At 54.1% G+C, this 12722-nt stretch overlaps 1 protein-coding gene across 3 annotated transcripts in view; it reads left to right on the plus strand.

Annotated features, from left to right (window-relative positions):
• Positions 1–12722, plus strand: part of LGR6 (leucine rich repeat containing G protein-coupled receptor 6) — a 121994-nt gene that overhangs the window by 22812 nt on the left and 86460 nt on the right. For all 3 annotated transcript variants that reach the window (XM_058700223.1, XM_058700224.1, XM_058700225.1), the window contains exons 2-3: positions 4765–4836; positions 8460–8531. In XM_058700223.1, coding sequence (XP_058556206.1) covers positions 4765–4836; positions 8460–8531 — 144 coding nt within the window. The remainder of the gene's footprint in view (positions 1–4764; positions 4837–8459; positions 8532–12722) is intronic.

Below are 12722 nucleotides of genomic sequence, written 5' to 3' on the forward strand. Positions count from 1 at the left end.
CCCTTGGGTATCAGCCAGATTTCCGGGGGGGGGGGGGGGGGGGCGGGGGGGGAGGGAGGGTCTCCTGTTACCCCACCCCCCCTCCAGTTTCCGGTTTTGCTGCTCTCTGTCCCCTCAGTTCCCCAGCATCCTCCCTCTTATCAAACCCTGTTCCTTGTCTCCCTGGTGACACTGCCTCACCCAGCTTCCTTGGGTGGTCCGGTTGCCTCACAGGGTAAAGCTCTGAGAACATTTTCCTAAAGTGCAGCCAGAAACTTCCACTTCCTGTGCCCAGGGCTGCCCCTCACTTCTCTCCCCTCCCTCCTCCTCCTGCCAGCCTCACCCCACTGACCCTCTCCTGCCCACTCCCCCCCTCCCACGTGTGGCTGTGTCCAGCTACAAGAACATATAGCCCCTCTGGATACCGCAAGAAAACTTCTGAATGGGGCTGTAACCCATTCTCTGAATCCCCTGGCATTTTGATTGAGAGAAGCAATTTGCAGGGCTCACTGCAAAATGAAAATGTGGTGCCTCTTTGTTCAAAATGTATTAAGGATTTCAAAATGACAACAGGAGAAAATTGAACTAAGCCGGACCCTTCTGAGTGTGGGTGTCTGTGCGACTGCACAGGTCGCACACCCACACAGGTCACACGCCCAGGAAGCCGGTTCTGTAGAGCTGCAGTGTGTGTGTGTGTGTGTGTGCGCGTGTGCATGCACACGTGTGTATTTTTAGTAGCGATGGGGTGAGAGTAGTGGAGCAGGCATCGGGATCTCAATCAGCCTCACGTTAGACCCCCAAACAGCATCACTGAGCAGCCTGTGTCCCTTCCTGTGGCCAACAGCACGCTGGGTAGACCAGAGAAGGGACCTGAAGCCAAGAGAAGGAACTGGGCTTGCCAGAGGTCACACAGCCAAGAAAGGTTTTCCAACCACAGGAGTGAGACTTGAGTCAGGCTCTTTGTTTCTCCCAAGGAATATCTTTTTTATTTATTTTTAAACATTTTTTAAAGTTTTGTTTTGTTTTTGACAGCAGGGAGGGGAAGGCAGAGAGAGAGGGAGAGAGAGAGAATCCCAAGCAGGCTCCATGCTGTCAGCACATGATGTGGGGGGCTTGATCCCACGACCCTGAGACCCATGACCTGGGCCAAAATCAAGAGTTGGATGGTTAACCGACTGAGCCACCCAGGCGCCCCTCTCCCAAAGAATTTCTATCTTTATAACATGTGATGCTCTGAGAAAGTTTGTGACTTTTAACAGTACAATACTCTAATGTGCACACGGACAGATACACACGTGTGTCCTCACACTCATGGCACACACATGCCCAGCACCCTACAAGACAAGCACATCCAAGAATTCATGAGCCCAATATGTGCCCCCGCCCTTGTAGATGCTTACAAGTTCATACAGCCGAGCAAATGCAGCCACAGCCAAACCCTAGGCACCCCCAGGATCAGAAGCCCTCTTATTTCCCCTGGGTGCAAGTATGGCCTGAATGTGCTCTCTGGCTTGCACCAGGACAGCTGAGCCCCCAGGAAAGTCATATCTCAGAACCACCATTGCACAGGACAACCCTTGTGTTGAGAGTTCCTGCATGGTGACTCCTTCCCGGAGACGGCCCAGGCACCACCACGCCCCCCCCTTCCCCCCCCCCCCCCCCCCCCCCCCGCCCCGCCACCACTCTAACGCCAAGCAGGGCCCAGCGCCTCTTGCCAGGGCCCTTCGCCATTCCCAAGGCCTGTGGCATCGGAGGATCTCGGCTTTGAAACTTGCACCTCCCTCTCTCAGCTGCCACATTCCTCTTCCTTCCCCTTTCCTGGGCACCAGCCCCACCCCTTGTCTTCTGTGAAAGGGCCAGGTCTGAATGGAGCTCCCCCCCCCCCCGAATTTGAAATCCACCCTCCCGGCCCCCCCGCCCCCCACCTTACAGAGCCCTGCAGCTGGGTCATGTGTTGTCTTGGGCAGGATGTGGGGGCGGGCGGGGGGGTGCAGGCCCCCTCCTCCCCAGGGGAGAACAATGAGGCCGCTAGCTAGTCGGGGTGGTGGGGCGGAGGGCGTGGGGTGGGTGCATGGAGCCACATCAGAGCCTCTGAGGTGCGGCCCCTGGAGGGACAGCTGAGTGATGAGGCCTGAGTCACATGCCCCGTGTGCTCCTTGAACTCCCGCTCCCGCTCCTGTGGAGACATGTCCAGAAGTGCGCAGTGTAAATATTTAGAGGTAATCGTTTTTTGTGGCACCTTGTGCCTCCCTGCCTGGCTGAGAATGAGCCAGGCCCAGGACGCGAGGGGGAGGAGTCCAGTCAGATGCAGGTTCCGTGGGCCTCGCCATTCTTTCCCTGGCCACGGTCCAGTGCACCCCTACATCTTTACCTCTCCGCCGGAACCCCGGGCGGGTGGAGCCTGGAAACACCCTGAGAACCAAACTCTGACATGAAATCCACCAAACACCCTTCTTGGTTCTGCACCATCAGCACCCCAGCAACACCTTCTGCCTAGCCCTCTTTCTGGATGGGGCAGGCCCAGGGATGGCCCTCCTGTCCCCACATGGAGAGGGGAGCGAGCTGCGGAGCTCAGCCTGCCAGTTCCTTGGCTCTGCTCTGAACAGAATGTCTTCCTTCTTCAGAGGACATGGCATCCGGAGGCCAGGCGTTATCAAAGATAAAACATTTGAGACTAAACAGTCTTTTTATAGACTGGAACCGAGCTCCCCAGCACACATTTCCCCACCATCTCCAGCCTGCTTTTCTGAGCACACACAGAAAGCGCCCTCATTTCTTGGGGGAGAATGGAGACACTCAGGTTTGACTGCAAAAGTGCATTCCTAAGGAAGGGAGAAAGCAGCGGGAAGGCCTGGGGGCGGCACCCAGCAATGCGGTGGTCTGCTTTGGGCCCACATCTATACCCCTCGGGGAGGGTGCTGGCAGAGGTGAGAAGCAGCTGTTAAGAGTTTGAAATAGGATGGAACCCAAATGTGAGACACACGCGTGCACTCCGACATTGCTACTCAGCCAGGCACAACCAAGAAGGAAATGCTAACAGAGCAGGGCCAACAAAGAAGGCACCGACTCCTTCCCACCTCCTCCCCCCACCCCCCTCCACCTGTTGGTTCAGGACACTTGCCCACAGGTCACTGAGGGACGGACGGAGGGAAGAAGGCGTATTTATTGTGTATGTACTATTTGTGAGGCAGTCTGTAAGCATTGGCTCATTTAATCCTTACAAGGACCCTAGGAGTTTAGTGTGATTCATCCCATTTTTATGGATGAGGAAACGGAAGGTCATAGTGGTTAAGAGCCCAAGATCTGATAGGTAAGTAGAGGAGAGAGTTGACCTCAGGGCCTTTAACATTTTTTGTCTTTAATGTTTATTTATTTTTGAGAGAGAGAGTGAGCAGGCGCACAAGTGGGGGAGGGGCAGGGAGGGGAGGGGCAAAGAGAGAGAGAATCTCAAGTAGTAGGCTCCATACTGTCAGCAGAGAGCCCCATGCAGTGCTCGAACTCACTAACCATAAGATCATGGCCTGAGCCAAAGTCAGATGCTTAACCCACTGCGCCACCCGGGGGCCCCCACTTCAGGGCCTTTTGACTCCAAAGCTCAATGCTTTTTCTTCTTTGTTTTCTTGAATGTGAAATGGAGATAACAGTGGAGTCTACCTTGGGGCCGTTGCAAGAATTACGTGGAGTTCTTTGGTTAAAGGTTAGCCTGTGCCTGACACAGTAGGCCTTGCATGTGTGCAAGGCATCATTAGAGGACGGTGACCCTGAAACCACCCACTGGATCTCTCAGATAATATGGGGAGGAAGAACTGATCCAAGGTGGGAATCCACGGAGGGATCAGGATCTGCATCCCACGGCTCAGGAATCTAGGCATCTTCTGGAATGTGCTCCAGGTCGGGTCCTCTGGCCAGAGAAAGGCAGGAGTCTGCAGGAGGAAAGTTAACAGGAATGTGGCTGGCAGAGAACTCAGAGGGCAGCAAAATCGCGCTGGTTCTGGGATTGAATAAAAAGATGAACCCTCATGGACACTGCTGGGATGAGTGCGTGAATATTGCATGAACCTGCTCTACAGATCATTAGTAATGTCAGGAATCTCTGGGCTTCCGTTTCCCCTTTGGTTAAAAGAAAGCATGAGGTGTTACTTGTATTCAGCGGCCCCTCCCTTCTGCTCTGAAACTCTATGAGTTGTTCTCCAGCTTCTCCCCTTACCGGAAGGTCAGCCTCCTTCAGAGTCCTAACGACAGCCATTCCTGGGGGAGTCTGGCAGAGGAAGGAGAGAGGCAGAGGGCAAAATTGGAAACCATGGAGGGAATGCCCATATGAACCCGGAAGGCCTGACTCCCAGCCCAGTGCTCACTCTTTTTTTTTTTTTTAATGTTTATTTATTTTTGAGAGAGAGAGAGAGACAGAGCACCAGTGGGGGAGGGGTGGAGAGAAAGGGAGACAGAATCTGAAGCAGGCTCTAGGCTCTGAGCTGTCAGCACAGAGCCTGACTCGGAGCTCGGGCCCACAAGCAGTGAGATCATGACCTGAGCTGAAGTCGGACCCTCAACCTCCTGAGCCATCCAGGCGCCCCCTGGTGCTTACTCTTAACGAACGCACCTGCTGTGTGTGGCCAGGCTGGCTTTGGAATTAGATGGCATGGTGTGTGTGTGTGTGTGTGTGTGTGTGTGTGTTGGGGGTGCTGTGGGAATGGTGGGGGCCCTCTGTGGGCGTCTGGAGCTGGACAGTACGGGTTGGGGCCGATGGGCAGCTCACGGCTCCCTTCGCATTTTCTCTCCATGCAGAGACCTGAGCATGAACAACCTCACGGAGCTGCAGCCTGGCCTCTTCCACCACCTGCGCTTCCTGGAGGAGCTGTAAGTAGAGGTGTCGTGGGGCTGGGGGTTGGAACTTTGGGACCACTGAGAGCTGTAGGAGCCAGGGCTCCCCGGGAAGAAGGCTGGAGCTCAAAGGAAAGGGGCTTGGGATGCTGTTCTTGATAGCAGGGTATTCGGCCGATGCCTGGGCCAGCTGTGGACCCCGGGTGCTGTTGTGGGGCCACATGGCATAGGGACTCTGAAATCTAGCTCTTGTCCTCCCTGCCGTCGGCTCTTATTTGCACCTTCTCCCTCTTTCTGTCAATGGCTGCGTCTCTTCCTGGGGGTCATCTTTGACCTGCTTCCATCCCCCACGTCCGGCTACCAGCCACCATCCTGGGGGTTCTTTCTCTGCAGCACCTCTCACCTCTACCCCTTCTTCACTATTCCCACTGCTACTGCCCTGGGTGTCCACTCACAGCTGGAGGCTGCACCAGCCTCCCAGCTGAGATCTTCTGCCTTCTTACAAATGTACTCTGCACATCTTCAAGGTGCATCTCACCAGCTCAAGAACCTTCTCTGGCTCCCCATTGCCTAAAGGATTCACTTTTTTTTTTTTTTAGAGGAAGAGAGAGTATGAGAGGGGGAGAGGGGCAGAGGGAGAGAGAGAGAGAGACAGGGAGAGAGAGAGAGAGAGAGAGAGAATCTTAAGCAGGCATGGAGCCTGACATGGGGCTCGATCCTATGACCCTGGTATCATGACCTGAGCAGAAATGAAGAGTCGGATGTTCAATCGACTGAGCCACCCAGGCGCCCCTAAAAGATCCACTTCTAAGACCCTCCCCCAACCTGGCCTAAACCTACCTGGCCAACTTTGCTCCACTGAGACGAGTCACGTTCACCATCCTGGTTTCCGCTCTGCATTTGAGCAGGAGACTTCCGCTCCCACCTGGCATGCCCACCGTCTTTTCCTCCCCTGGGGCCCAAACCATTCCTCTATCATTGCCAAACACAAGGCCCACTTCCTCCACAAAGTCCCCCCTGGTTAACGTCTTCCCACGGCTGTTGTTCTCGCGTGCGTAAATCTTCTCTTTGGTTGGAGTGCCCAGCCTGTCTGCTTGGGGAAGCCAGGCCAGTCTGCTCCCCATCCTTGCATTCATCCCAGCCTTGTCCCTAACCTCCACCCACCCCCCCGCCCCGCCCCGCCCCCAGCCTGCTCTTTCTTGGTTTTGCACCACTGTCGATCCGCGGGGCTCTACTAAGGTTTGCTTCAACTGTGCAAAGCGTGGGCTCCTGGCTCTGAAAACACTCGCAGTTCCACCTCCACCCCGGCCCCCCTGCTCCCCTAACAGATTTCCCATCTCCACCCTCGACAGTACTCACCCCAAAGGCAGTCAGCCTGGCCCTGCTGCAGATAGGATCCCATCAACCCCCCAGGGCCACCGCAGGGTTTTCTAGACCACATACTTACTGAGCTCCCCCTCTGTGTGAACGACAAGCTCAAGGTGCTCGGGAGGAAAACAAGATAGAAGACCTGCCCGCTGCCCTCGGGGAGCTTCCCGGTGAGGCAGCAGATCTGTGCCCAGGAGCTAGTAGGAGGGGTGGCAGCTGAGTGTGGGCACCTGGGGCATTCTGTGTAAGGAAGAGCTCAGGGCGCGGGTGCTGTAGGCTGGCCCGCAGAGAAGGAGCCTTCTTGGTGGGGAGTAGTAAGCCAGTTTTCTTTCTTTCTTTCTTTCTTTCTTTCTTTCTTTCTTTCTTTCTTTCCTTCTTTCTTCTTTTTTTAAAAAAAATTTTTTTACATTTATTTATTTTTGAGAAACAGAGTGAGACAAAGCGTGAGAGGGGGAGGGGCAGAGAGAGAAGGAGACCCAGAATCCGAAGCAGGCTCCAGGCTCCGAGCTGTCAGCACAGAGCCTGATGTGGGGGCTCAAACCCACAAATGTGAGATCATGACCTGAGCCGAAGTCGGATGCTCAACCGACTGAGCCACCCAGGCGCCCCATTTCTTTCTTCTTTTTAAGTTTATTTATTGGTTGGAGGTGGGGAGGGGTAGAAAGAGAGGGAGAGAAAGAGAATCTGAAGCATGCTCCCGAACCATGAGATCATGACCTGAGCCAAAATCAAGGGTCCAACTGAGCCACCCAGGGACCCCAAGCCAGTTTTCAAAGGAGGTGACAGAATGAGGGGCAGCCAGGGGCCTTCTAAGGTGGAGTGAAAGGCAGGTGTGAAGGCTGAGGAGCTGGGGCAGGTGATCTATACACCCTGGGAACCGAAGGCTGGTCCTTCCAACTTTAGGTCCCTGCAAAGGGCTTGGGCCCATTTTAAAGGTTCCATCTCTAGGACCCTTCCATGGCGAATGCCCACCTCTAGAATCCAAGGTTGGGGACCCCAAATATCATGATGTCTTTCCACACATTTTTGTTTTGTTTTACAAAATTTTTTTAATATTTATTTATACTTTTGAGGGGGAGGAGGGGCAGAGAGAGAGAGAGGGAGACAAAGAATCTGAGAAGCAGGATCCAGGCTCCAAGATGTCAGTACGGAGCCCGATGAGGGCTCGAACTCACGAACCAACCATGAGATCATGATCTGAGCCGAAGGTGGACACTTAGCCGACTGAACCACCCAGGCCCCCCTTGTTTTGTTTTTAAATTTTTTTTTAACGTTTATTTATTTTTGAGACAGAGAGAGACAGAGCATGAATGGGGGAGGGTCAGAGAGAGGGAGACACAGAATCCGAAATAGGCTCCAGGCTCTGAGCTGTCAGCACAGAGCCTGATGCGGGGCTCGAACTCACGGACCGTGAGATCATGACCTGAGCCGAAGTCGGCCGCTCAACCGACTGAGCCACCCAGGCGCCCCTTGTTTTGTTTTTTAAACAACAAATGCCAAATAACAAGATTCTTAACAAAGATATATTTTAAAAAAAAGAAAAAAAAACAGCTTTAGAGGTATGTCAACCTGTATATCAGCAGCCTCTCTGTTGGAACTGAGGTGCATAATAATGTCACTGGGGACTTGGGAGCTCCCAAGTGCCTTCCACATCATCCACGGTTCAACTCTGTTCGGTCCGGTTTGGGCATTAAGTATATTCCATCACATTTGCTCCTTTTAGAACTGGCGATCACCCCATGACAAATGTGGAGACGCCTAATTAGACTCGAATGTTAAGCTAATTCCCAAACCCCATTTCCTAACCCTCCTGGATTAGCGTGGGTTAGCTGTGTCGCTGAGGGCATGGGGAGACAAGGTCCCACCCTGTCTGTGCCCAGCCCTCCCTCGGTGACGGGATGCAGTGCAGTCCGGCAGGTGAGGGCAGTGGTGGGTAATCCAGGTTAGCAGGGGACGGGACGGGACACTGTGGAGCGGGAAGGACAGGACCGTGGAAGTGAGTGAGGTCCGAGTGAGAACACCAAGTTGGGCCACTGCCTATCTCTGTCACCCCTAGAGGAAAGAACTTGACCCCTCAGAAATTTCTCCTTTGAAATTTGGGGATAATGCTAGGCACCACGCAGGGTAATTGTGAGCAGCGAGAATGGGTGTGAGGTATCGAACACATTGTAGATCTCAGCAAGTAGTTTTCACCCCTGCCTTCCCCTCCCAGATCCCCGAGATGCTGAAGAAGGCAGTTACCCCCTGTGGGTTCCCTGCCGACATCACTGACCCTTCTTCCTGATTTGCAGGCGGCTCTCAGGGAACCATCTCTCACACATCCCAGGACAAGCATTCTCTGGCCTCTACAGCCTGAAAATCCTGTAAGTATAAGTAATCCCCATTTTACACAGAGATGTGAGTCTCGATTCGTCACAAGCTTGCTAATTTCCTCATCTTTACTTTTCATTTTAATTGTGATTTCCCTAGCTTTGCTTTCACCTTTTTTATAACAAACCTTCTGATTTGTGAACGAACATTTAATTGCACCGGATAGTTATGGCAGCCTTCCAGGGAGGTGAAGTGTGTGTATGTGTATGCATATGTGCGTGTATGTGCGTGTGTGTGTGTGTGTGTGTGTGTGTGATGTGAATAGCGGCCAGCAGCATAGGTCTTTGCTCTCTCTGAGACATCTCAGGCCAGGGGAAGAGGAATCCAGACTGGATTTCCTTGGCTGTTCTTTCTCCTGAGACCCAACCTTTCTCTGCAGCTACAGCTCTGAGTCCCCATTCCCGGTGTAAATATCTCGCTGCCTTTGGTTTTCAGGCTCCTTCGTCCCGGCTCCTTTCGTCTTTCCTTTAAAGCAAAAGGAAGCTGAGAGTTGGAGAGGACCTTATGTTATTCCACTAACTTTGCCCCTTGCTACTCAACCACTGGTTCCTTCTAGAGAAGGGAAAGCTGAGACACCTATCTCCTTCCATCCCAATCCGTGGCTCACTTTGTCCCAGCCAAGACTGTCTTCCACAAGGCCCCCTTCATGTTCGTACGATGAGTGAGGCTGAGAGGACGTAGAGGGAAGTGGGTGCACAGAGTCTGAGGTGGGTAGGAGAGGTTCCTGGGGAGGCACATCACCACAGGGGCTGTTGAGGATCTGGAAGGTTGATCCTGGAGTAGTAGAATGAGCACTTGGAGCTTTCCCATACTGGTGAGCCATTCCCCAGTGCTGCTACTCCCTCGGCCCTCACTTGACCTATGGATCTTCTTTGTACGGTTGAGCAGGCTGTTGCCTGCACAAGAGCATCTGGCTGAATGGGTAAGAAGGGGGCTTAAATACGTCCTGTGCCTGGGTTGGGGCCATATCCATCTAGAAAAGAATATCTTTTCTAATTTGTTGTTTATGGGCTAGTAATGGCCCCGCCCCTTGGCCTATGGCTTCAGGCTTTTCGATGATCAACAAACAGTCCATGGTCCATGGCTAAGCACTTTCTTCTTTTTTTTTTTTTTATTTTTTTTTAATGCTTATTTGTTATTTTTGAGAGCACAAGTGGGGAGGAGCAGAGAGAGAGGAGACACAGAATCTGAAGCAGGCTCCAGGCTCCGAGCTGTCAGCACAGAGCCTGACCCGGGGCTCAAACTCACAAACTGCAAGATCAAGACCTGAGCTGAAGTCAGAGGCTTAACCAACTGAGCCACCCAGGCGCCCCTAAGCACTTTCTTCTTTTTCATGTTGTTGGTCTCTGACACCTCTGGCCTTTAGCCTCTCTCTGGATCCGCCTCTGAGTCTCTGACTCCAGGCTTGTCCTTCCCTCACCCTCTGCGATGCCCTTGGGTCCTCCAGCGTCTCTCCCCAGCCTCAGTCTCCTTGTCACTGCAGCCTTCCTCTTCTCTGTCTCAGACCTTGCTCTCCCTCCCTCCGCCTCTCTGTGCCCCGCCCCTCACTTCTCCTTCTTCCTGCTCCTCCTCTCAGTCTGTCTTGATCCCCATCAACATTGCTGCCCGGGGGTATGGGGAGGCATCCTGAACCAGACGCACAGCGCTAGCAGCCTGCTTGGTGGCGTGTCTGTGCCCAGTGGCAGGCTCAGACCTGCAGCCAGGATTAGAGAGCGGGCTCTGTTTGCTGGGCCTTCAGAAGATGTGAGACTCCTGTCCCGTTCCTAAGTCTCCGGCTTAGAGATGAGCCTCCTCTTTCTTCTTTGCCTGCATTAGGCAATAAATCAAAGCCTTGGAGAAACCGCAAGACTCCCGCCCCCTTTCTGCAAACTGGCGCCCTTGGCTCAGTGAGCTGGGCGGCCAGGAGAGGCTGCTGGTTGGAGCCCAGGACAGCCAGACCTCCCACACCCCGCTCTGCCATTGACCCCCACGTTGCCTCCTCCTTGAAGACCCACCTGGTCCCCCCAAACCTTTGTGTCAGGACTTTGACTGCAGAGTTCTCTACTTTAGAGATGAGTTGGGTGGTCTTGGGAGCTTATTCTCTGACCCGAGTGCTTCACAGCAGGGGATTCTTCGTGCATCTGGGCAGGAAGTACTTTCTGATGTCTCCTGTTGTTTCTTTTGCTGCAGCATCCTTCCATTTCCAGACCCGTAAGAAAACTAGAGCCGTAAAGCCCACCATCAGCAGAATAATCCTTTTTTGTCCCGGGAGACTGTCACTTTAGCTGCTGCCCTGTCTTCTCTGGGTCTGGGACTCTTACCCAAACTGCGTCTTCCTTTCTCTGAGGCCTGACTCTCCCTGCGGGACACTCTGCCTCCTTGCTCTCAAAAGCGAAGGACGAAAAAGGGAAGGGGGGCTCCCTCTCTGGTCTTCTCCTAAGTGACTCTGGCAGACGCCTCCCTCTGTCCTTCCCACCGCAGCCCCACGCCTGACCTGGAGGTATTACTCTTGGATCCTCTCCTTCCTCTGCTGGTTTTCCAACTCTTCAACCCCACAGGCTCTGGTCACCAGGGTGGCACTGAGAGAACCAGCGCTGCGGGGAATTTCCAGCCTCAGGCCTTTTCTCAAGACTATACGTGGGCAGGGGCACCTGGGTGGCTCAGTCGGTTAAGTGTCTGACTTCAGCTCGGGTCACGATCTCACGGTCGGTGAGTTCGGGCCCCGCGTCGGGCTCCGTGCTGACAGCTCAGAGCCTGGAGCCTGCTTCGGATTCTGTGTCTCCCTCTCTCTCTGCCCGCCCCTGCTCATGCTCTCTCTGTCTCCAAAATAAATAAAAACATTAAAAAAAAATAATAAAAAGACTGTATGGGGGCATGTGTGTCCTGTAGAGTTATGAAGGCCCAGACCCTGCTCCTGCACCTGAGCTGTCCTGAGGGGAGCACAGTTTTTGTTGCTGCAGGTGTGTGGGAAAGCGACTGCCCCCCTGAGGGCACCTGCCCTGTGTGCCCTGTCAGGGTAAGGGCACAGCTGAGGCCAGAGCTCCTGTATCCTGACCCACAGTCTCAGGGTGTGGAGCTGGCTCCTAGGAGGCTGTCATGCCCTAAATGGCTCCTGCCTCATACAGAGGAAGCAGAAGGGGCAGAAAGAGAGAGAGAGAGAAGGGAGAGAGGAAGGGGGAGAGAGGAAGAAAGGGAGAGAAAGAGGGAGATAGAGAGGGAGGAAGGGAGAGAGAGAGAGAAAGAGTGAGGGCAGGAGGGAGGGAGAGAGAGAAGAAGAGAGAGAGAGGGTGGGAGAGAGAAAGATAGAGGGAAGAAGAGAGGGAGAGAGGGAGGGGGGTAGAGAGAGGAAAGAGGGAGGGGGAGAGGAAAGGAGAGAGAGAGAGAGAGAGAGTCTATGTGTGTGTGTGCCCCAGCTGCCTCTTCCCTCACAAGTTTCTTCCCCCACAGCTGCCCCCCTCCCAGAGAGCTGCGTGAGGCTTGAACCTTGGTGTCTTTGCTGCTGAGGCCTGCACCCCTGTCTATGTTAGGCTGGTCTGGGCCATCCAGAAAGACTCCCGTTGGGCCTCGGTTGCTTCTCAACAGACCCAGACCTGGGAAACAGAGGGGTTTGACAGTTCAAGGACTTGCCTCCGCTCTATGCCCTCAAGAGACTGGGCGAGAGATTTTCCCCAGACTCTCTACTCCTGGTTTGAGCCCCCAAATCTCTGGGAGGCTGTGGCTTGGGGTTCTTGGCTCATGCCATGTTGTTAAAGATTGAGGCTGGAAAAGGGCATCGGGCTGCCTCCAGGAGCTCGGGCTCAATCCCAACGGAAGCCCTGGCCTGAGGCCACAGAGGGGTGGGGAGGAGTGAGTACCTCTCAGGCCCCGCCCCTGAGGGCCTCTCGTGTTGCCCTCACCATGCTGTAGTGAGCGGTCTTAGTTGACGCTGACTGTGCTTACTCTCCTGGCTGGACAGCAGCCATGCCTGGCCCAGAATTGGGGTTCCACTTGTGTTGATGAAATGAACGAATGGACCTAGGGAGGAGAGACTTGTGAGTTGTTTTGGGGGACCCTTCCCCTTGGCTCATGGGAGAAGGCTGCTGGAGGCTCCAGGAACCCAGGGAGACCCTCTGAGCCTTTTTTCTCCAGCAGGTGGGGCCTACTGCCCTTGTCCTGTCAAAAGACTGGATGTCCTGGGGCGCCTGGGTGGCGCAGTTGGTTAAGCG

Source organism: Neofelis nebulosa, chromosome 15, assembly GCF_028018385.1.
Source record: "Neofelis nebulosa isolate mNeoNeb1 chromosome 15, mNeoNeb1.pri, whole genome shotgun sequence".
Lineage (NCBI taxonomy): Eukaryota > Metazoa > Chordata > Mammalia > Carnivora > Felidae > Neofelis > Neofelis nebulosa.